At 41.2% G+C, this 24,928-nt stretch overlaps 1 protein-coding gene across 15 annotated transcripts in view; it reads right to left on the bottom strand.

The window, feature by feature from the left end:
* Window positions 1–24,928, bottom strand: part of CACNA1C (calcium voltage-gated channel subunit alpha1 C) — a 441,719-nt gene that overhangs the window by 114,006 nt on the left and 302,785 nt on the right. For 8 of the 15 annotated variants that reach the window (XM_037387939.1, XM_037387935.1, XM_037387940.1 and 5 more), the window contains exon 10: window positions 5,643–5,733. In XM_037387939.1, the coding sequence (XP_037243836.1) occupies window positions 5,643–5,733 (91 nt within the window). Of the gene's footprint in view, window positions 1–5,642; window positions 5,734–7,664; window positions 7,740–24,928 lie in introns of all 15 variants that reach the window. The other 7 variants (XM_037387928.1, XM_037387931.1, XM_037387930.1 and 4 more) reach the window with 1 other exon arrangement.

Below are 24,928 nucleotides of genomic sequence, written 5' to 3'. Positions count from 1 at the left end.
GTTGGCCAGCAGCAGTAAAAACCTACAGAACATCCTTAAGAAAACTGGATCTGTCTAGCTTAAAATTGATCTGGTTTGATATTCAACAGGCTTTCTTACAGGTTGGGAAAATAGGCCAGCACTTCAGCATTTAGTGAATAATCTTGTGCTCTCTGTGGCAAGTCACAGGCAAGGCTGTCACAAAATCGGAAGAAAGAAGATAATTCCTCCTCCACAAGGGCATGCTGTTGTCCTTTAGACACATATAGAGCTGACTGTGAATATCAAAAGCACCTTGCTCATAATAAATTGGAGAGCAGCAGCTGAGGCCGACAAGTAAGGGTTGATCCTGCGTATTTTCCTGCTGAAGTCAGCAGCAGTTTCAGAGCTTTTGGCAGACTTTTCTTACCACTGCTCCTGATGTGATGGGGACTTTGGTCCTCACAGAAGGAAGCTATCTTCTCATTAGGTGCAAACCAGCAGCAACTACAGCAAACCTGCAAGCAAATTGACTCTTTTGCCTTTACCACTGGCCTCTAGGCTGATTATTGCAAGAACTGCATAGGAATTATTTTCCCAGCCAGAAAAGCACCAAGGGAAAATCATTGATGGTTCCGCTGCCAGGGAAAGCTTCCATTGTTCATAGTTTTCAGGACACACACACTGTTTTCAGTTGGAAAGCCAGTGTAGGTTGTTCATTTTGGTTTGTCCTGTTTTATTGTTTTAACCCTCTTTGGTGGAAAAGCAATTGAACTGTCCCCCAAATGTATGGAAATCCTGGCCAAGGTGAAAATGCCAAGTGGCTTATTGTTTCAACAAAAGCAGATAATTTTAAGCTCTCTTTCCCTTTGAGCTCAAGGGCTTCACTTTTCTAATGAGGCTCTATGGAACATTAGCTTCCACAAAGGTCTATTTTTTTTTTAGCTAATACATATGTATCAAAGCAAGCTCTATTGTGGCACTCCAGATCTGTATGGTTGTCTTAGAAAATTAACATTCTGGTTCTATTGGAAGATTATATATGCCGACATCCCATACAGAACATATTACTGCTGGTTATGAGCAATTGCCTGTCCTCAGAATCTAAGTCCTGCACAGCAGTAACCACAGAGGCTCAGGGAAACTACTCGCAATTGGGAAGTCCTGGGTATAAGGCTATCCTGCAAATAAAACCCCATTGCTCCTAGTTCTGGGTTTATCCCACTGATGCTTGCTGCAGAGGAAACACACTTCTTTGTACCCAGAAGCAACAGGTTATTAAAACTGTGACACATCAGAAGTAAGATTAGTTCCACTTCCAAATGTTGTCCTTGAGGATACAAGCTGTTGTGTTTCTACTGCAGGGCAGATGTCAGTGCCGTACAAGGCAATACCGTGACAGGGATGATATACTGCAGAAGCTGTGGGATGCTTTTCAGTGTCCTAGAACCCTACAAAAATCCTTTTTCAAATTCAGATGCCTGCTAAAGCTAACACCCATTTTAGGAAGGGAACTACTCGCTGCCACAGCTCTCCTGATAGCAGTAGAATTACACAAGGAATGAATATGAATCAGGTTTTTGTTGTTGTTGTTGTTGTTGTTTTAGTTCTAAGAAACCGGATTTACACAATAAGTGAAGAGAGATTAGATGTTAGATTCCTCCTGAAACTCCCTCTGCTGGTTTGAAGACTGGCATTTCTCCAGACAGCACAGCTGATGAAGGCAGTTTCTATAGTATGTATACTATAGAAATAAAAGCTTCTCTGAGACAATTCATCACTAGGAGATAGCTTGTGTTCGAGAGGTACTCTCCTCATCTCACATAGCATATGTCTCTGTGGAGCTGAGAAAGGCTGTCAGGGAAGATCTTTTCCAAAAGGCATGCTTGAGCCTGGTTTCTCAAGCAGATCTGTCATTCACAGACCCAGCCTTTCAAAGCTCTACAGTTTTTTATAAGAACAGAAAGAACAGCCAGTAATTCTAAGTTATCTTCAATAAAAATACTTTTTATTTCAGTCTCCTGGGTACTTTTTTCCTTTTATCATGAGTGCATTCTGATGGCAAGCTCAGTATTTAACCATGGTGGTGGTGCTGGGGTGGTTAAATGCCCTAGCTGCCTGATGCCACTAAATAAATAAATATATTAACTTGATATCTCCCTGTTGCTTCAGTCATGTCTGGTTGCAGTTTGCTCAGTGCAGTCTCTGCCCTCTGGGAAAAAAAGCGTTTATAGCAAGGCAATGTGGACGCATGGCCACCAGGTGATTTTAGCAGGCTGGTATAAATGAAGACTCATCTTCAATAGATGAAACTCAACTGAGAAAAAACCTTTCTAGCCATTCCAACTGTAAACCCAAAATCCAGAGGGCAGGTGACTGCTCAAAAGTCTGGGCCTAATCTTCAACTATAGTAAATCAGGATGGCATGAGTATAGTTATTAATGTTTACTCAAAATCACTAATACTAGATGAGGAACTTGAAAAGCTCAACTGACTTCACATATGAATTACTTCTATTCTGGAACACTGGGCCAAATCCTGATTATCTTAGTCAGGTTTCAATAAAATAAGATACTAATTCAAATAAATTCTTGCTTACATTTTTTATGTCCCAGCAGGAATATTGGCCTATGGGGGGTTTAAATGAGGGCTCAGAAAGAGAAGGACTTAATACTTCTTGAAACCAGAAAAGCTGTTTTCTCTCTGTCTGAATGTGTGATGCAGGTAAGAAAACAAACCAGAAAGGATTCCAAGCCTCAGAATCAAAGGCAGACCTGAATTTACCCATAACTAAGGAATCTTCAGAAAAAAACAAGTTTGAAACAAACATTTTACAAAAGCAGGAAGCATTAGCAAAATTTGTATCTCACTCCAGTATTTCAAACACAATGATACAGCCATTAATTTTCCTGGATGAAAGAGCTTATCCATCTCTTAGAGATGAAAAGCAATCTGAGTGAGGCCTTGAGGATTTTAACTGTCCTTGGGTAAGGGGTAAAAAACCCTTCTCAATAACAGACTTCAGTCCCTCTACTATACATCACCCATTTTCAAATGAAGTGGAAAGTGGCAAGGAGACTGTTATCTCCCTGAATCTTACAGGTCCTGCTCCAGTGAAACTTACGGCCCTATTTTAACATTTACAACACGGGAAGAAGAAATTAAGCCCTGTTTTCCCATCATTTTCCTATGTCTTATTCCCTCAAATATGTTGGACATAGCCATCCCTTCTCCTAATGTCAGGACCATAATGATTGCAGAGCTAGACCATACTACTGCCATTCTCCTGTGAGCACATGTTGAGCTATTTGAAGTAAACTCCATTCTAAGTCATGATTATGTTTAGAGTTGGGTTTAACTTCAGCTCTCCTGGCTACATTCCAGCTAAGATGATTATGTTCAGCTTGCCAAAATTCCCCATGCAGCTTCAGTGCAAAACAAGCCATCCTCATACATCTCCTTATACACTTGTGCCACTTGTTTTTAAACACCTGTCACATTTTACCCTGAAGATGGCTGAACTCGAATGCCGTGAAAACAATCCCTTAAGTGTTTTGGGATCCTTTGGGATCAAGGACAATAAATGAATACAAGCAGTAATATTAAAAATATATGCAACTTTATAGTAACAGTTGCCATTGTTGTTGGCACTGTGTAGCACCAGGGAACTCATTGTGTTGGGAACCATAACTGCAGAACAAAGATAGTTCTCCAAATTGGATCCAGCTGGAAGAAGTGGTCACATATCCAGCTGCTGCTTTCTGTAATGCGATAAAAGCACAAGCAACTTGGTGGGGTGCTAAAGGAAGGGCTACAACTGCCTCAGAACTGTGAATAGATCTAGCCTGGTTCCTTCAGAAAAGAGTTCATAATCTAAACTAAAAGATTCAGCAGTTAGGCAACAGCAGGCAGAAGTAAAGCTATCACAAATAATTTCTTCTAAGGTTTGTAAGTTGCTGACTGACACAGGAAAGCAGATTGAATTTACAACATATTCCAGATATTATACAATTGTAAAATCATTGAATGGCTTGGTTTGGAAGGGACCTTAAAGATCACCTAGTTCAACCCCCCCCCCCCCCCGCCATGGCAGGGACACCTTCCACTAGAGCAGGTTGCTCAAAGCCCCATCCAACCTGGCCTTGAGCACTTCCAGGGATGGGGCTTCCACAACTTCTCTGGGCAACTTGTTCCAGTGCCTCACCACCCTCACAGTAAAAAATGTCCTCCTTATATCTAAGCTACTTTCAGTTTAAAGCCATTCCCCCTTGTCCTATGTAAAAAGTGTACATGTCCTTGTAAAAAGTCTTTCTCCAGCCATCTTATAATATGGATAAGATCTCCTCCTCTTCAGTTTGTAGAGAATAGGACCGACGGGGTGTGCGTGAGATAAAATGAAGGTTTACAAAGTCATGGAATTGATAGATAAACTGAATGTGGAATTGTTGATCACCAAATCTCACAGTATTAGAAGAAGAGGACGTTGACTGAAAGTAGTAGTAGATCAGCTTAAAACAGATAGAAGGAAGTACTTGTCTACACAGCAGGTAGTGAACTTCCGATGCTTGCTGCCACAGGAGACTGTGAGAGCCAACAGCCTTAGTGGGCTCAGATAAATCCATGGATGACAAGTCCATAAATTGCCACTAAAGGCAAAAAGTAGAAGTGTGCCCTCTAGTATCTCTAATCCAATAATCACAAATTTGGGAGCAGCAAAAGGGGACTGGAAAGTAGGAAATGGCCAGACTTGTGCACTTGCCCTTCTGTCACTGTCAGGACATGGACACGGAGCCAGCACGAACACAGGTCTGATAAAACAGGGCATTTCTTACGCACTTGTGATAAGCATTTGACTAACACTGAAGGGCTTGAGGTATGCCCAAGGACAGGACAGAGCCTCAAAATACTCCAGCATGGTATGAGCTATAGCACTGATATGCTTAGCTGATTTTTCAAGGAAATTTAGAGGGACTAACATATTCTCCCACAGCATAAAGTCCACTTGTGTTTAAATCATGCAAAAGGCAAGCAAGGACTCCTCTTGCCTATTCTGGCTTTCTGTGATGATAAAACATATACCATATAATATGGTATTCCATAAGTGCTCTCTCACACATTCTTGAGCATATCTATTAACTACAACAGTGCAATTTCAAAGTAGTATTACTGCCTCCTAACTTATATATTTCTTTGTCGCTACAGTATTGTGTTCAGCATTTGAAGGGTGTAATTCAGGCCACAGGATGGGAGTTATCATCCATGTATTTCTATTACAAGGCAGTGTAAAGTGTACAAGAATCATTAGAGAAATTAAAATAGACCGGAAATTTCCACTCTTTGGTTTACATATACTGGATTTGATTATCTATCTCCAAAGATGAATTTTAAAATAAGAACACTGTTATCCATCAGTTCTTTTAACTATTATGCAAAACCAGATCTGCTTATCCAGGGCATTCTGTGCTTTATTTACATCTATATAAACCCAGAGGCTCTCCACTAATGTCCAGAGTGAGTTTACATTGCAATTAAGATAAGAACTGGGATCAATAGATCTTCTGCACCCTCTCCTTTCACACACTGTGGGGTTTTCTTCCCCTTAAAAAGCCTGACATTTGCCCTGGCTTTAACCCACCAAGCTAAACCCGACCCTTACATTCATATATCTGTGTATATGTACTCACGCTAGCCTAGCACCGCAGTTTTCGCCTTCAATATCTGCTCCAGGGACGTTGTCTGTGTTCACGGACTCGGTCTCACTGGTGGGCATGCTCACTGTAAGAGTCAAAGGGAAGAAAAAGAGAGGGTTGGCCATTAGAACCTGGCACATGTGTTAAAGAATCGCATAAGTGAAGGTACTGGCTTAATGAAAAGACCTTCAGCTGCAGTTCCTAAGGATTAAGCAATTTGCTGAGCAAGTCTAGTGCCTCCCTGCACAGGCCAGGTTGGGCAGGTAGACTTCAGGAACATACACAGGTTACTCAAATGCTAAAGAAAAGGGAAGAAGCAGCTGCTCTCTTTCTTTCAAGAGTCAGTTTCTGGAAATTTTATGAATGAGAAGCATTGAAAATTAGAGAACCTGGCAAAGCCAACAAGATTCAATAGAACACTTTTTGAAAATGCCCTTTTATTTGCACCAGCCCAACATCCTCAGTGCCCTCCCCAATCTTTTGTACAATGATTAGAATACAAAGTACCAGATTGACACATATTCAGAGAAATGGCTTCTGTTACCCTGATAGCAAGTACTACATAAATAATACTGATGGCTCATCTGCCATATACTAAAACCTATAAACCAGACCTATAGGGATAAGAGCAGAATTCTGAATCTCTGACATTCAGATATAACCCACAAAGCATCGAATGAATATGGACTATGGTGGAGATTTAATGTTGACACTCAGCAGCTAAGAACTGGACAGTATCTCCTAGGCTTTTGCAAAAGTATCATGGAATAAACATAAAATGAAAGCAACCTTAGATGTGAACCTATATCACCTGGATGTGAGGACCTGTCACATCTGTTAACGAACCTCAGTATTTTATTTGCTTCTACAGATCATAAAAAAAATAATAGTCACCATATCCATTCTACCAGTTGCTTCCAGCTCCTGTATGAGCTCTAATAATTCATTCAACATAGGTTAGGACAACTGACAGGATCCCATATGTGTCCTCTTCCCTCCTGCCCCCTTTTCAAATACACAAAACAAATGAAAAAATGATACTTAAAACTGAACAATGGAGGAGATAAATAGATCTCTCAGATGCCTGGTAGAACTTCAGAACATGACCTGTATTAGCAGTTGGATATATATCTTAGATGAGACTTGAAAACATGCACTATTAGCTGTTGGAGAGCCTTCTAATAGCCTGTAAGGATACGTTACTCAATACTCAGAACACATCTATTTGTAGGTCCTTAACACAAAAGGAGGCAATGTAGAATAAATAAGTTCTGCCTTTCAATTGGGCAGATGTTTAATGGGCCATGGGACCAGGTCTAGAGGCTAGAAAGATATCAGAAGGTTCTTCCAATGAGGTCCAGGGTTCCTGCTTTGAAAACATGGCAGAAATGTCCCTCAAAATGAACATCCCATCCCAAAAATTCACATGCCTATAACACATGTCTTAGGAAATCTAAAGTTCTTGTCCTGTGTTCTTTGGACCATATGAAATAATGAACTGTCCAGCACTCTTGATATAACTATGAAATATTTACTCTAATAGTGCCTGTTCTTTTATAAAGACTAGATGTTTTATTAATCTAGTATATTTGGAAAGACAATTTAAGGAGTCAACTGAATTCATATTTTGATGTACATGAAACAGTTAAGCAAACTTTAAGAAAAAACAACATTCATAATTAAAATTTTTGGTCCAGACTAAGCCCTACAAGAAAAAAACCAAACCGTTACTATTTTGCAAGTCATCTTTGAAGATGAGGTAAAGCACTTTCAAGACATATTTGAGCTTATTTGCAAATGGAAAACGATTTTGAAGACATTAGCAAGAGACTGATTTGCAGAGCGGCTTATTATCTTGAATGCATGAAGAAGACACTGCACAAGCAATAGAAAAAGCAAGGCACACACATGCAGAAGTATATAAAGCTATATTATATGTCAGTCTGTTTAGAGATATATAGACGCACACACACACAGATATACGCAGTGTGGACACAGAGTGCAGTGGAACATTACCATGGGTTTCTGTGGAGTGACTAAACCAAGCAAACTTTCCTTTCTTCTTATCAGGCAAGCCAGCTGGAGTGCTTCCTTTCACAGACAAGATGGTCAGTGTCAAGTACCAGGAACAAGACATCAATAGAGAACATGCAGCCAGTGACAGGCAAAAGAAAAAAACAAGGAACTCAGCTTACACATGACATCCCACATCTGTCTGAAAACTTCATCATGTGAATTGAAAGTACAAAATGAAAAACAAAGGTACACGGAAGTATGAAATATCATAACAGATCATCAGAGGACAACTCTTCTTAAAAAGAGCTTTCTGCTCTTTTTTGTGTCTGGCTTCTGAAAACATGAACTTGCTGAATTTAAGTTTATGCGTCAAATCCTTTTTCCAGTGATGTCTATCACAAAACTCTTCTTGTTTGACTGTCTGACCTATTGAAATTGATGAGATGAAGGCAATGGCAATGTGTCCCGAGGTTATCCCCTGATGCTTAGGGTCAGAATCTGGACTAGCCTATTTTTCAGTGAGGTTTCTTGGCTTTCTTCCTAAACTGCTCTAAGATCTAGAAACTCTTCCAAAACTGTCAGAGCTGCTACAGGAGAGTTATTGAGGTAATCACATTTCTCTGTCTTTCCCCATCTTTAGAGATTAACAACCTTCATCAAGCACTTGGATGTACACTGCCTTACCCTAACTGGGATACCCCTAGAATATGTCTCATAATTTGCATTTGAGTTTACATTTGGCATTTGCCCTCTGGTGTCCTCCTGCTACTTGGCTTTTCATGACATTACTTAATGTTGATCCTCTGCCTATTATGCACAGACTTTCTCAGCTCACACAGATTAGAGGTGCATGCACATAGACAACTTCACACTTCCCAAATCTTACTGCTGCAGAAAGCCAAATTTAAGTAAAGTAAGGGATGCGGGCACAGTGGCAGATGCTGAAGAGACTCCTGTGGTTCAGGCTAGCTTGCTGGCACTAGCTCACAGGCATTTATTACACTGCACTGATGGAAAACTTAAGGACAATACAAACTATTAAAATGGTATCAAGTATTAGAGGAATGATGGCCTAGAAGTGAAAGGTCAGACAGGAGATTAGGACTGTAATCCGCACTGTGGTATGCTCTCAGCAGGGCAATCACTTTACCTAGCACCTCACATCACCTTCAATATAGGGATAATGATGTGTGCAGATGCTGTGAGGTTCATTCAGGCCAGTTAACAAATCCTGAAAACAGAAGGTGCTGCAGAAGAGCTGTGTATAAACTGGGGATGAATACAAGAGGTAGTAGCTCAAACACTGCCCAGATAGCTTTATGATCTGACTCAGTTCTCAGAGACACAGGCCTTGTGCGCACACCCCAGCTCCATTCTAGAAACAAGGCAGGCATTTTTTGCAGTCCAGGTAATTAATTACTGGAACCACGTACCAAGAATGCTGGTGGTAAATCCACCACAGGAATGTTTTAATTTGGAAGAGATGTTTTTTCTAAATAGTGGGCTCTAGTCCAGACCAGAGTTATGTTTAGGACCACGGTATACAGACCATGCCATCTCAATGGTCACTTCCTGCATGTAATTTCAAGAGTCGAGACAAAGGCAAGAAAGAGGCAAATGCAGATTTCCTCCCATCTGGGCACACAGCAACTTAGCAGTGGAAATCCTGGTGCTTTGCATCCTGTGCCATGTGTGTTCAGTGACATGCCCTCTTACAGGAGTAGTTCCCTGTCAACTTCAAAAGATCCACTGCCTGCAAGCAGATCAGAGATCCCAAGGGAGCTTGGTTCTGCCAGATGTAGAGGGCCCAGATCTCCCCTCTTCCCAGGCTTCAAGCAGACCAGTACATCTTCAGTCTACCACATACTTTGCACTGAAGGCACTTCAGTGTCCAAACTGCAGCATGGACAAGGCCATGATTGACACCTGGGCATACTATTCAACTGCCTACTCAATACCCTAAAGTATTTGGTCAAGTGACTAAATACCGATGTAGTATATATGTGACTTCCTGACAGTGGAGAACAACTCTGTCCCCACACCTATCCATCCTAAGTGACAGGGGATTGTTAAAGGGTGAGAAGGCACTTCCACCAGGGAATTTACCTTTGCCTGACTGGACTAGGAGCAGCAGTCCAGCTAACAGGACAATGAGTACACAGAGTGGGCAGCTCACCTCAACCAAACCAGTCCCATAAACCACAAAAACCACAGGAACGGGTCCCATAGAAGACATTATATATTTCACAGAATCATAGAATGGTTTGGGTTGGAAGGGACCTTTAAAGATCATGTAGCCCACCTCCACTGCCATGGGCAGGGACATCTGTCACTAGATCAGGTTGTTCAAAGCCCTGTCCAACCTGACCCTGAACTCTTCCAATGCTGGTGCATCCACAACTTCTCTGAGCAACCTGTTCCAGTGTACCTGTTCCTGTGGCAAATCACAGTGGCTTTGCTTGCATGGGGATCTTTTTTTTTTTTCCCAACTTATCATCACATCCATAATTCACTCTGGTTGATGAAAACTCCCACTAGTTACATATTCTCTAGGTAGCACAGCATTTTTTTTTAAAGGGAAATGAAACAAACTTTTTAAAGGCATACAAGTATCTCATGATTTCAACAGAAGGCAAACTATAAGGATCAGTACGTTTTATACTCTACGGTTGCTTCTGAAGCCTTTGCACTTACATCTTGCCACAGTGTGGCTCATCTCTGAATGCAGACTTTTTCTACTGGACTACCTAAACTCTAATTTCACATTACTTACATAGCATCCCCGCAGCAGCTAACACAGCAACAAAAGCTATGTAGCAGCTTTCTGAAAAATAAATCTGAAAAATGTTTCATGTTATGTTAATTCTAGCTCTGAGACCCAACAGACAGAAATAATGACAAAGAGTCTGCAGTCTGTGACTGGTTAGACAGACAGATGTGCAAGACCCTTTGAGAGCCTCTGTTCCATGTCACTGGCATCAAGCATTGATACCAGATCTACCCTTGCACTAACATATGTCTCTCCTCCAATGAAATGCCCCATGGACATGCAATGAATTATTAGATGGCAGGTTGCCAAAGACAGGCAACCACTGAAACAGAAAGCTGGCACAAGCAAATACGCTTCTGTGTAACCCTGAGATAATTTTTCCTTTACACACTTGGAGAATAATATTTGCTCCCAGTTCAGAAGTATCATTACCACTGTTGCATCTTGTATTTATGACATGCTTTATATCTTGGCAGTGGAAGTAATTCTAATATTCAGATTTATCTCCATGGATTATATAATGTTGCCACACTTGTTGCTGAATCTCACTTTAATACTGTGACAATTTAAGATGCAGAGAAGATCATGCCTGAGCAAAGGGTGCCCAGTTCCATAAACCTAGACAAAGCATAAACTTTTCACAGATTTTAATGAGACATTACTACATGACTTTGCAGATCTGGGCACTAGTTTTAGAACTGGATATGCCAGAGGCTATTCACATTGCCTGACTTCACATCTCTGATTTAGCTGTTTGAGTTAGGCTACAGAGGCAGATAGATTCCTATCACAGGTTTTCTGAATGCCATACTGATGCCTCCCTCAACTGTATGGACAGGCTGGCATTTACCTTGTGCCTCTGGGTTAGGTACCTGCCTTGAAACAGTGTGACTATCCAACAGCATGTTCGTTCGTATATGAAGAAAAGCAACAACCCACTTGACTGTGCTTTCTAATATGCTCACTTAGACTCCATTTTTTCTAATACTCCAATTTCTATTGGTATTGAATTACTTTACAAAATATGGGTCTAAATAACCCCTTTTGCCCACGCTGCATTTGAGCTCAGGAGGACCTGAAGACCTCCACCACCATTTATTTCACCTTATTGTGTCACCTTGGCCATATGACCAAGCCTTTCTACGTATCTGTTCAGTTTCTCTAAAAGGATTATAATTCTGCACTCACCTTGCAAATCTCTCTGAGACCTGCAGATGAAACACATTACAATAAGCACTAAGTACTACAGTTATCACTGATGCTAATGTTTCCCAAGCGGGACTCTGCAGAACTATAAAGCAAATCTAAAGAGCAAAGAAGTCCCGTGAATTCTCCAGCTGGGATTTAAAATTTCTTTTTCCATCAAGCACAACAAGAATAAACTGTAATATCCAGGCTGCTTCTTTTAACAGAATGTGCATCAAGTGAATGACTTTGTCTCCAGTAAAAACCCTCCTTCTCATGGTGCCTCTCATGCCCATCATTTCATGAATGAGTCTATCGGCAGCTGTCAGAATATCAATCGACTCATATTTTTTTGGTGGAGAGCTCTCATTTTAATTAATATGTGAATATTGCTTAGCTTTCCTCCTCTCATTGCCGGTTTTGGAAGTGCTGCACTCATTCATCTTATTCATTAATTTAAATAAGATACAGCTTTCATTCTGCTACATGCATACAGCGTCTGGGGAACAATCAGAAAGTTCTTAAATGCAAACAGCATGCAGTAAGTAAACTGTGCAGAGGTAAATGATTAGTTTTCTTTAGACGTTCTGATTTTGCCAAGAAAATATATTAGATATGACTGGGGAACACATTTGTGTTTTCTGTGAAAAGGAGTTCTGCAATAGGAAAGCTTCTACAGGAGAAGTGGAAAGGGAACTTTAACTAAATGTAGGATCTTGGTGGTTACATACCTCCCAAAGTTAGACAGAATGCATCAATGAATCTAGCACAGTAAAGAAAATGCAGAAAAATCATCAAAAGACTTGGAAAATGCTTACTAAGGGCTCAGAGGCCAATGCTCATATGGGCAGTATTTTACATACAATATATTAAATACACATAAAATATACACTTTGCATAGACTAATTTTGGGTTATGTAGAAATGACTGCAATTGCAAGGAGAGGAAGCTTGATTCACACTTTCACTCAAGGTCAGACACAGAGTCTGAGAGTAATAAAGAGCCATAAAATGATTGCCAGTTGTATCCACTTGAGTCAAACAGAAAAAGGCTTTCAGTAAAAAGATCTTTACACCAGTGAACCAGCAGCAAAGGTGCTGCAGTTGGTATGTAGTAACAAGACCTGTCATTACAGTAAAACCAGGCAAGGCATTGGACTGCATCAGAGAAGACTGATGCAGTGTAGCTCTATTTTAGTGAATGAAGCAGTAAAAAGTAGGAACATTGCCAATACTGAGATGGAGTATTGTATCATCAAACATTTAATTCACAGATAAATTACATATTTTACAATATAAATCACAATGTATATATTTTATATAAAAAGGCTTGCTTTTACATGACCTTCTCCCCGTCCAGAGTGTCACCATATGCACCGACACATCCTGTGATGTTGAGGGGATATAGCCATGGGCTAAGTAAATTTATACCATCCACAAAGTGGAATAGGAGAGATAGTAATATGTATAAATTGTGCAGGCATGTGACTAACAGATCTGTCATTACCACGTGCAGATCACTGCACACCTATGAATGCATTACCCTGCTAATAACTAATCTTGCTGGGACTTACTGTAGTATAACAAACCCCTCAGCTACTTTAAACAGCTGTCATTTTTCTTCTTTTTATAGTGATATTGACCGTAATATGCCATGTTCCACAAATATTTGTTAATTTCAGCTGGTGAGTGGAATGCACATTGCACAGAGGACCACATAATGGGCACAAAGTCCCGGCCCTGCCAAGAGACAGCATTTGCAAGCCTCACACATATTCTGTTCTGTATCGGAAAGGAAGAACTTAAAATCCTCCTTGCAATTCCCTGTCTGAGGGGCAAAAGTATTCTTTGCATAACCTGTGGTATCTCATATATCTCATAAGCACAGGATGTGGGACTCACCCAAATGCAGACTTTACAGAAAGGAGTCTAACTTTATGCTAAAGAGGGGAAGACAGGCAGTGTCTCTTGGTAACTGGGTGTACTGCTGAGCAAACATCTAAGTTTGCAGTAGGAGTCCATTCACTGCAGAGCATCTGCCTGCAAATGCAATGGAAGTAACTCTTAATCTCTGCAGCTGAAGGAGGACAGATGGGCTGGGTCACAGGGTGACAGAGCTGCTACTAGAACAGATCTTGAAAGATGTCTCTATCCTGAATCTGGATCCTCCTATGACATCCTAAACTGGTTTTCTTGTCTGATAAATGACTTGTGTTGTTTGCCTTGCTAGGAGCAACGACTAATGTGCCAAAGTGCAAGGCATTTACTTGCCAGGACATGGTTTCTGGTGTCAATCTAATACTTTTCAGCAGCCCCTCTGGTTCCCCCAAAATTTTTGAAGCAATTCATTAAAAAAAGGGGGGAAAAAAAAAAGGACAAAAAAGAAGAAAAAAAAAAAGGAAAAGCAAAACAATTGAGGCTCCATGACTCCTTCAATGGTATTTTGTGATGGTGAACAAATCACAATAGCACATCCTGAATGGTTCTGCAAGGTTTCTCTCTCATTCTGTAAGATTTTTAGCAGAGGAAGGTAGCACAAGCAGCAATGCCATCAAATGTGCCTGAATCTGCTCCGCAAAATGGTACATGGGCACAACAAGCAGGAGCACCTCACTTGAAAACCAGAAGGATCCTATTATTGCAGGCTGCTCTCGCAGGTGCCTTAGAAATGGGGGCATGAGAACTGCAAACAGTGTAGATAATGTGTTGGGAAGTGATACAAACATCGATTATGAGCAAAACAATTAACCACAAAAAGTGCCTTCAAGACAGTAAAATCAACAACAAAAAGAAAAAAAATCTCTCCTGCTTTGATCATTTTTGTCCCTCTTAATAATCACGATGCTATTCATATTTTGCTCACTACCATTGTTATTAATGAAAACAACCAGCACATACGTTGCAAGCACAAATATGGTTTTAAAGCAGGCCACGTGTTTCCTGAAATTCTTGTGCATGGGGGAACTTCCCATCTGCCCACCCATACAAATATACAACTGTGTGGTGAACCAGTAACTTTGATGAGGATCTCTACTTCAGCAAAAGCATCTTTGTTCTTTCAGTTCACAGCCCTGTGAATTCATCTTCCCTGCCGAGTCCAGAAGGAGCAAAAAAATTACAGAAGCTAGTTCCAATTTGATCTGCTTAGGTCATCAGAAACTCTCTGGAGGCTGCTGCTTGCCACCTAGATTGCTAAGCTTCAAAGTAACTGAGATGTAGCTCTGGCTGTTTTATGACATTCCTACCTGTCACAAGCCATTTCAAAGGTGGGTGATGCCTGAAAACTCAGTGAGTGGCCGACAGTTTGTGAGCTAGAGCACATAAGAGGATATGTCAGGTCCTCAGGGACTGTTTGGATGGGTGGGGAGTCATGCCCTGATAGCTCACAAAGGACATCTTCCCCAGAGGGAGCTCATACAACCCTGCAGACAGGGAGTTTAGGCAGGAGTTGTGCCAATAAGAAGGTACATTTCTCTGAGGACTAGATGTGGTATAGAAGAAGGAAACTTCTCCAGGAGGCTGGCCCTTACTGGCAGAACATCACAAAAAAAGGAACAGTGAATGTGAGGGGGAAATTGTGCTGTATTATTTCAAAGGACAGACAGGGCAACTGGGTAGAGGCTGGGACACAGGTGAAGGAACTGTGGGAGAGAACAAGTGACTGAATATTTTCATCTGAAATACCACTCTGCAAGCTGGAAGAGCGGTGTAGGCTTCCTGCATCTAAGAAGACGTAGTTTAGGAGTGACTTGCTTAAAACATTTAAGCATTAATATTATCAAGAAAAGAGAGCAGCAAGGCCCTGTCCATCAGGGCAGTCCCACTGCACAGGCAGCGTCTGACAGACATTAATTCTCAGCAAGTGCAGACATTTTCTAATAGCAGTATTCACGTGGGATGTGTTAGAAGGCTTCTGGATGATGCCTTCCTCGATGGTAAACAATCACGCAATACAGTTCAGTGATAGACAGGTACAGCAACACACACATCAGATCTAGGTCACTCTGGAGCCAGGGCTATGTGAAAGCACTGGACCCCATAGTTGCATTCATGGACAACACCGAACAGATTCTATTCAGCTTCATGATCTGAAATGGAACTGACCTCTCCTATTCAGAAATGTGCATAAAATTCTGTTTTGAAAACCTAGTCTGCTACATTTCTTCTGTGCCTGGTAAATAAAATGCTTGTGATTTTGTGTGCAGCTCCTGCATGTGGTGTTCTTTCAGACACTTTTGCTAACATAATGACGAGTCTGATACTAGACACTATTATCACAATATCATATGAGTCAGAAGCATGAGACATGCTAGCTGGGCAGGCTGTGTGTTACTGTGCAGCCAGAAGAAAAGCAAAGAACTGAAGTTAAAGAGTTTTTGCCCTTAAAATACCTGTAATTAAACCTTTTATACCTCTTGAGTAGGGCATTGAGAATAGGTCAATTACCACCAGCCAAACAAACAGGCATTGTATAGTGGCCTTGAAATAAGATTCCTAGTTTGCAAATATTTCCAGCAGGCAGGAGAGTGAGGGACTGATAACAACAGCTTGAGCTAAGCTTAGTGTGGGCAGGTGTTATGCAAGCTTCCCTCACGCAGCTGTGTTAAAACAAGTCATTCGTGACCTGGTATAGCCCTGTTATTCTGCTCATGGTTCTTCAAACAGCTAGAAAATACATTTTGATCTGCACATCTGTGAGGATCCATGTAGCTCTGCCACTGCATCCTTGTTCTGACGCTTAACCCTCGTGCTACTTCAGCCTACGGATTTTAATGTAGTTGGTAACATCCTCATCCTGATCTCCAGTGGCCCCCCTTATCTATCCTTGGGTCCACTACAAGACCTCTGTAGTCTGCACATAGAGGGACATGTCTGACTTCAGTCATTCCTCCAGTGGACAAGGAGAAGTGAGATGCATCATGCTGTGATTTGTGAACTTTGTAAACTGAAATGAGGATAACAGCAGCATTATGAACACCCATGGGCCCTAAAGCTGAATTTGAATTCAGGCCTCAAGATCTGAAAGGCCAGTTCTCTAATCTGTTGATTTATCTCCACAATCCTGCTAAGTGAAGAGCTGCTGTAATCAGCAGGCAGACTCAGTGCCACAGCTATTTTCAGTTCGGTCCCCCAGTTGGAAACATTTTCCTTCCCCCGCCACCTCACCAGGCTTGATGTTGTTTATGAGATAACTGGGATAGAGAGACCTGCTTCTCTTCCCAGGCACAAATAGAACTGGAGGTTTTTATCCTATTAGCTGACTGTACTGGAGCGGATGGGAAGTTTCTCACCCAATAAGCAGAAGTGAGCAGGCACAGAGCAAGAGCGTGACTGCTGCTCCCTCAGAGCCATGCCTGTCCTGGGGTCGTGCTGCAAGCTTCCCAGGCTTCCCACCAAAGTGCTACAAAGGGCTGGGTGCCATTCACAGCTGTCGGTTCTTCTCAGCTGCACCAGCACTGGCCTTCAATTTGGTAACATATATACTAGTTCAGCTGTGTAAGGTTGCCCAGGCTCCTTGCCTCCGAGCTCTGCCACAGAAACATCACAGCGCAGCAGACCTCCTGCCAGATACAGCTCATTGCACTGTTCCACCGCACTGCCTTCTCAACAGCAGGGTCAGCTTTCTAACCCTACTTGCATTTAAATCTAAATACTGTTATCTTTACCTTCTTGTATGCTTGCTTGTGAATTGATTTAAGCAAGTGATGGACTACTCGAGCTACCTCGCAGTCAGGGGCAGGGAAGGTGGAGGTTATGACGGTTTTCCCAGAAAGAGCTCTGCTAATGCTCGCCCTGCCTCCCTCAGCCTGTCCTGGTCTCTTAGAGGCTTCCCAGCCTGACCCCTTCCCACACAGAGCTCTTGGTCTGGGCCAAGGAATACAAGGTCTGGGCAGTGTATTTATCTTCCTGCACATGAATCTTCAAGGTATATTATAAAATACTTAAGGGAAGAAAATGAGAAAGGTAGATAGGTTATGATGAATACACACTTAGGACAAGAGGGGAAAAAAGCTTGTATCAGAACAGCTTCTGTTACGGTTGGTCCTACTGCACTCAGCTTACAAGATCCATATTGAAGATTCTAGTTGTACTAAACTACATGTCTCTGGACTAAACACACTCAGTTGCCTCTTCTGAGGCACTGGATGGCATTTTTGACATCCCACCCAGTATATGCCTTTCCGACTATCACACTGCAAAAGTACAAGCCTCGGCTGCTACACTTGATCTGCCAGTCCACAATGAAGATGTTTGGTACCATGAAGTGTGTAAATTGGCAATAGATTAATATGTTTAGACAGCTCAACCCCACCTATACTAGCTTTGTTTTCCTGTAAAAAGGAAGTACATACACATACTTTTAATTTGTGTATATATAGTGCCAGACACACTTGTGGCTTTGATCTCAGCTGGTGTTACTGTAATACAGCTAATGTTGTTTCTAACTCCAAACACATGCTCCATGTCCCTCAGCTACCATTACAGAACACCACAGTCTCTCTCCTAACAGTTCTTTATGACACATAAAAAAAATCCTTGGGGCTTCAGCAGCTATCAGTCCTGCTCAGAAATGCTTTCTTTTCAGTGAAGAGACTCTGAAGACTACGTTTGCAATGTTAACTGATTTTCAAACACTTACCACAGGTCGTTCTTACTGATTTCAGCAGGAACTGCTGAATACTCCACAGCTTTTAAAAAAACACTTAAAATATTTAAGAGCACACTTTAGGCATCTACTTATTGGGGGGGGAGGGGGGGAGGGGCTTGCTGTATAAATGCTCAGCTTGGGGGTTTGTGGCATTTCTACCCAAAATTTCCTGTGGAGATCCTGGTACTGAATGCCTTTTATGCCTCTCTAACCATGGGAAATAAACATGTTTGATCTGTCAGAAGGTATGGCAATGGCAGCTTTCTCACAGACTGTTTCCTCTAATGTCTTTTCTTGAGAAATGGAATCACAGTGTCAATGGATAAATCTTGACAGCTTCAAGAAGTAGTTCCCAACAGGGCAGATGGAGATTAATTTATTTGCTCTAAGGTGTCTTCTGCAGCTATATAAACAATGGATTTCCTCTGAAGCCTTACCTTCAAAGATATTCCTCTGTAACATATTAGTACTCTAAGAGGATTCCTACATCAACCTAAGTCTCTTCCAGCAGGCAAAACAGAGGTGTTATCTCACCAGACAGTCTTCGCTAGGGAAATAGCTTTTATAGCAGATAAACTGAATGCCCTATCAACATTAATGTCAGCCTCTATATGCTGTAGCTGGTCACACATCACTGCTCTAGCAGTTCTCACTGTAATATTGTTTGTGCTCCAGGTTACAAGAGTCAGGGAAGGGACAAGCTGGAAAAAACCTGTAAGTTTTAACAACACAAGCCAGACCCTCAGTTACAAGACAGCAAGAGTGTATGTAGATCACAAAAAAACTTTTCCAGTCACAGAGGATATTATAGGAAGAGTTTTTTTCCCAGATGTGAAATACAGCAGCTTGGGAGCTTATCTAATTTATGTAGCTTTTGATGCCTGCAAGGGAGCAAGAAGAAAAATTGAGCCTGTGGGCAGAAACCAGCACGGTTTTGGAACTTGCTCTCCACACTGCCCTCTCTTCTTCCAAGCAAAAGTGGCAGCAGCGGCACGGAGATTTGGTAGATGCTCATTGCAGTGACCGCTTCAGGGTCACTTTATTATCTCAGAGCTGTCACTATTCACCAGCACTCACTCAAGAAGCTGGCTGCTGGAGTCACATATGCCTGAATTTGGCCCACCTTCCCCAAACTGAAGTGTTACTCTGCTCTACTTTCTAGAAATGTTTTTTCCACTTCAGCAAACAATATCAGGCCTCCCGATGCTATGTTGGAATAAACTACTGCAGAATTACAGATTGTAACACTGGCCACAGCTTTGTCCTGAGGCTTCCTGAATACCAGCAGCTTTATTTTCTTTTGCTCTCCATTCAAACCAAGGAAACAATTAGTTTTCTCCATACTGTGCTTTGACATAAAATGCAAACTTCAGCTAAATTGTTTCTATATCTCATTTGGTTAGATGGGATTTATCTACCCTCAGCAGTAACTATTCAGCAGATGAGAAAGGGGAAGAAGGTTTTCTAGTGGTTGCTCACTTTTCTTTTTTATGATCAAAGCTTTCTTTCAGCCAGAAAGAAACTGGGAAGCTGAGAAATCTACAGAACAATGAACCTAAATGGTGCTTTTTCATAAAGGCTGGGTTGTTAAATTATATTGCTAATAAAAAGCAAACCTGTTGAATAGCTTACACAGGGTAAACCATCCATACATTCAGGGGAACAAGAAAATTCTATCTATTAAAGTGATTGAGATGATTATGGTGAATTCCAAGAGAAGGAAAATAGTTCAAAATCACCCTGATCAAACCTGTAAATGCTTTATGTGATACAATCCAAGGTCAAAATTCTGGTCTATAGGGCAGAGAATGGTGTGAGAGACTCTGGCACTGAGAGGGTGGGTGATCTTGAAGAAAATTGCTTAGCCTCCCTGTGCTTTTTTCTTTAAATTAGACAAAAGAGCTCAGAACAACATTGTTCCCCTCTTCAAATATTAATCTGCATATGTATTTTTAACAATCAGTGTTGTATATGAAGCATTTCTAAGCTTAACTTAAAGCTCAGTTTTTAATTTCACTTTGTTGAGAAAACTAATTTTTTTCCTCTCCAAGTATTTCCTCTTTTCTTGGAAATGGGGAGAAAGACAAAACAATCAAGGATAAGGCCTTGCTGCTTCCTTGCTTTCTCACTCACAATAAAAAACAGAAAGCAACATGTGAAGAGAGTCAGGAGGGAAGTCTACTCTCAGTTTTGGTTTTATTCCAAAAGGAAAAAGTCAAAAGTTGGCATCATAGTTTTGTTGACATTGATGAGGCAAAAGTGGAAGCAGAATCACCCTAAAAGATATATTTTTTTTGTTACTTCAGCTGCACGGAGAGTTATACAACAAAAATTACACTTTTAAATGGCAGTTTCGCTTTCTCTCACCTATAGCGGTGAGTATCATTGTGCTAGGTACTCTGCAACTGCAGCTACCTACAGGTCACTATGAAGCCTCACAATTGCTTTCTCATTCTTTTCTGATATATGCTGTTTTTTCTTTTTAGATTATAAAAGTTTGTCTGGGTCCAATCCCACATTTCCTTAAGTACAGTTATGGAAGCAAAATGTTTGCAATGACAGTGGGTCAAATTTATGCCAGTGGAATTATGCGCTGGGCCAACACTACTATCTGGACTATTCAGTCCTATATGCGATTTCACATCCTGAATATCTCATGGTTTCCCCTTGGTGGATGACAGTTACACAATACTGAAGTCATGTGTGAGTACAAAGCGTCTGGTGCATCAAGACCTCATGTTGAGCAACATTTTCAAGTGCTGACACTTGCATGTTTTGTTACTGACCTCAGATGAAACAGATTGGGGCCCAAGTCCTTACCCAGGCAAAATCCCCAGCAACTTCAGTAGGATTTTTGCCTGAGGACTGATGGAGTGATTCAGCCCAATGTGAGAACTAATGTCCCAGAAACTTTTTCTAGGCAGCATGCTAATTATAGACTCAAGCTTGACATCTGTAGCACAAATCCATGCAACATTCTGCAACCTGAGCTTCTCTGTGAGGAAGGGAAGAACCACACAACAAAACCAAAGCTGACTTATCATTTACAAAAGCCTTTTAGTAAGTGTATGAGCTTCTTCAAAAGAAGGCAAGGTAGAAAAAAGCCACTGGGACTGTGCTTGCACTGGGGAACAGCGCACAGCTGGGAAGTGCTGTCACTCCTGTCCAAGCAAACCATGTTTTGGAACCTCTGCAGCTGAGTACATGGAGTTTTTTCCCCAGAAGAAACTGGTGGTGCAGTGAACACCAAAGAGCACTTCTTTTGTCTCTCTGTCTCCAGGTGAAAGAGAATAAATCTATCATGGCTACTAAACTCCTTGTGAAACACGTATCAGGTGCCCTTCTGAAAGGCCTACAGTTGTTGGCGCTGCAGTTAATCTTTTCTTAGTTACCAGATGATTATTTTCCACATCAGTGGACAATGAGAAAAGTAGATGACATTGTGCTTTCTTCCTCTTTAGATGGGGTTTTGACAGATAATAAATCATTTTATTCCCTGGCTTTTATTTCCTTGTATTTATGCACAGAAAGCAAAATGCAACCAGGTTGTATGACACCATTCTCAAATCACCAACTGGTATTAGAGGAACTAAACAGATAAAGGTTTCATTTTCCAGCCTGTGCCTCTTACAGCTTTTGCTTAGATGATCTTAAATCCCGTGTGAGCCACTCTGCTTTTTTTTTTTTTTTAACTGCTTTTTGACAATAGGCAAAAATCCTCTAAAATACCAAGCTGTACATGCCTGTCAAGGGGTGGTTGCCCATGTCCTTCCATGTGTCTGTGAGATACATTGGGACAAATTCTGTGGATGAAACTAGAATAAATGAGGGTGAACTGACTTGCTGTCAACATACAAGTTCAAGTGTGTTTCAAGTGTGTTGTGTTAAACAGGAGACAAAAATTAACTCAGTATGCCATCCTTCTGTTCACAGAGTAAAAAGACGTAAGTTTTAAGGCAGCGATGGTCAAGATTGAATTTAAAATAGGCATTGTGTAAAAATACTCTCTCTCATTTTACCTTCTGCATCTTGCATGTTAATTCCCTAGCTGCGAAGTTCCCCATTAAATTTTATCATAGAAAATGGACCAAGAGTTTTTTAGGTCATCCTGAAATTTTGGCCTGTAACTAAGTCTTTGAAAATCCTGTTATATATTTTCTACCTTAGACATTATCCCACAGAACCATGCTATTTTCTTAGACAGAAAGTAATAAGCTTCTTCCTTACCAGTACACTGAGCACACGAATTGGAAGCCACGGCAAGCTGACATATCAAATTACTAAATATAAAAATTGAACAAGTTGGTGTTCTTTTATCTTGGTATCCTGATTAGATCTGTACACAAAACTCTCTCTAGCGAACAACTTAAACCCGCTAACTTTCCCAAAGGGTTGCACAGGATTTTGTGTCAGTTTTCATTAAAGTCAATGGAAAGTATTTGGTACAGGGCCTCACTGAAACCAGCAGAGACTCTTTGTGGTATGTAAGTTGACTTTGCAAAACTAAGTCAACAGAAATTGGATAGATAAATCCTAAAAAGCCTGAACTTTCAGAGAAAGGTGATCATGCTTTCATCCCTGTTATGTAATACAGTCAAACTACTACTGGAGCTCTTGGGAATAAAACCCTGTTTGGGTTGAAATTACTGAGGCTTCTATTTCTGGAGTTCTCAAATTCTTTTCTTCTCCTGTTTGAACCAGCAGCCCTCCTGTTCTCATTTCTGGCCTGATGTTCAGAAGCACAAAGCGTTTTCATGAAAGACACAGAATTTCCAAAAGTTCTAATGGTCCAAGAGGTCCCCATTTCTTCTAAAAGTCTTACTTTTGCAGCTGAAAACTTCCTCCTTGCCTCAAAACCTTTTTCTTCTAGGGAAGACTCTTAGAAGCTTGTGATTAAATGCACTCTACCGCCTAGTCATGACTAGTGGAGTTCACAGGTAACACCAGTTGTAGGAGCGAGAGAAAATCTGTGGTCAACCAAAAAGTTAGGTTGCAGTTGATTCCTTAGAGGCAGTGAACTGAGATGTTAGCAAACATTTCCAAAGGCCACTAACGCACTACCACAACTGCTCTGAAGGTGAAGATTCAAGACACTATTTTTAAACAGCTTAGGTTTTCATATATTTTAGAACCTGCCTGTATTTCTGCACTTTCTGACTTCAACTGGGCACTTTCTACTCCTACTTTAGCTGGGGCATAAATATGCACATACGGTCAACCTCCTTCCCACACCTTTCATTATTTAATAGTATCTGATATATTGCTATGTGCTTTTGATAGGCAACACATTGATTTGTACTTTTTCTGCTGTTACATGAAAACCTGATTACCTATAGCCATCAGTCCCATTACAATAGAGCCCTGGAGTACGATTAGACTTTAAATTTCTGTAGGGTAGCTACTTACAAATCAGCTCTTTACAGTACTATGTTGGATATGACTTAACTAGAAGAATGAGTTGTCTTGAATCACAGAATGCTTTTGTTATCAGATCCCAGGCCAAGCAGTGGGCTCTGTTACTTTTAGGGACTTGGTTGATATTAAAGTGGTCATACTCACATTGCAGACAGCAGCACCAAATAGAACTGAAATAGAAGGAAACAGAGGGAGGGCAAAATCTGAGCAGTCAGAAACATCAAATTACTTCTCCCTGCTCATTCACAGCTATTTCCTGACCCCAATGCAGTCAATGGGAGTTTTGCCAACTAATTTCAATAGGAGGAGAATCTGGGTTGGATTGAGGTTTCCTGCTTCTGCCCACTGCAAAACAGATGCATTCCAGACCACTCTCAAGAAGAAATAAAAGGGCAAAATCCCAGTTACCCTGGCAACAGGGGGGACAGCTCTCTTTGCTATCATGTAATTTTGAAATTCAGTAACTGTTTTGTGCCATGACATGTGTTTCTCTCCTCTGTCAAATTAATGTTTTCTTCCCATGTGGAATCCATCAGGGAAAGAACACAGAAAAAAACCATCAACACAAAGAGCCCCCAGAAGCCTTTTCACATTTCCCACCTCACATCTGCCATAATGGCATAATCATGTTTGCAAACAAGGAAAAACTGCATCAAACATGTACTTCCCAAAACACAGAGAATAAATTCAGCCTGCTCTGTGAATGCTCTCAATGCATGTGAGAGATGCCTGGTAATAAACTCCCAGAAGAATGCCAAGACCTCTGCTTTGCAGAGCATCAGCTAAAGGCTGCACAGATTGTCCAATTCTGACTTCATTTATCTTCCTTTCTTACTCTTTCTTCCACTAAGGTCCTTGCTGTTGTATTGCTTGGACTTGCTGACCATTTCATTAAGGGCTGTAAACACCCAATAAGACTTGGTTTGGCATATACATAGCAATATACAGTGGCATATACAAAATGTGACTGATGTTGCCCTAAAGGCTGGCACAGGCAATCAAACCAAATAAGGATGCAAGGGAATTTTTCTTCTCTTCCACCTTGTGTCCTGTTTTACAGGAGGCAGTTCACTGCTGACAGGCAGGCAGCCCCCTCTATGGAGTAAGAAGACAGCAAAACCTGCATCTGCAGCCAAAGACAGAGAAGAGGGAACATATGTTCTCTGTGTTTGGGATGATTCAGTTTAGGTAGACTACCTGGGTCAGAGCCCAGATGGTGTAAACTGCTGAATCTCAGAGTTTACAT

Source organism: Falco rusticolus, chromosome 5 (assembly GCF_015220075.1).
Source record: "Falco rusticolus isolate bFalRus1 chromosome 5, bFalRus1.pri, whole genome shotgun sequence".
NCBI classification, from domain to species: domain Eukaryota; kingdom Metazoa; phylum Chordata; class Aves; order Falconiformes; family Falconidae; genus Falco; species Falco rusticolus.
The sequence above is the reverse complement of the archived record's forward strand: the minus strand, read 5'-3'. Positions and strand labels throughout refer to the sequence as shown.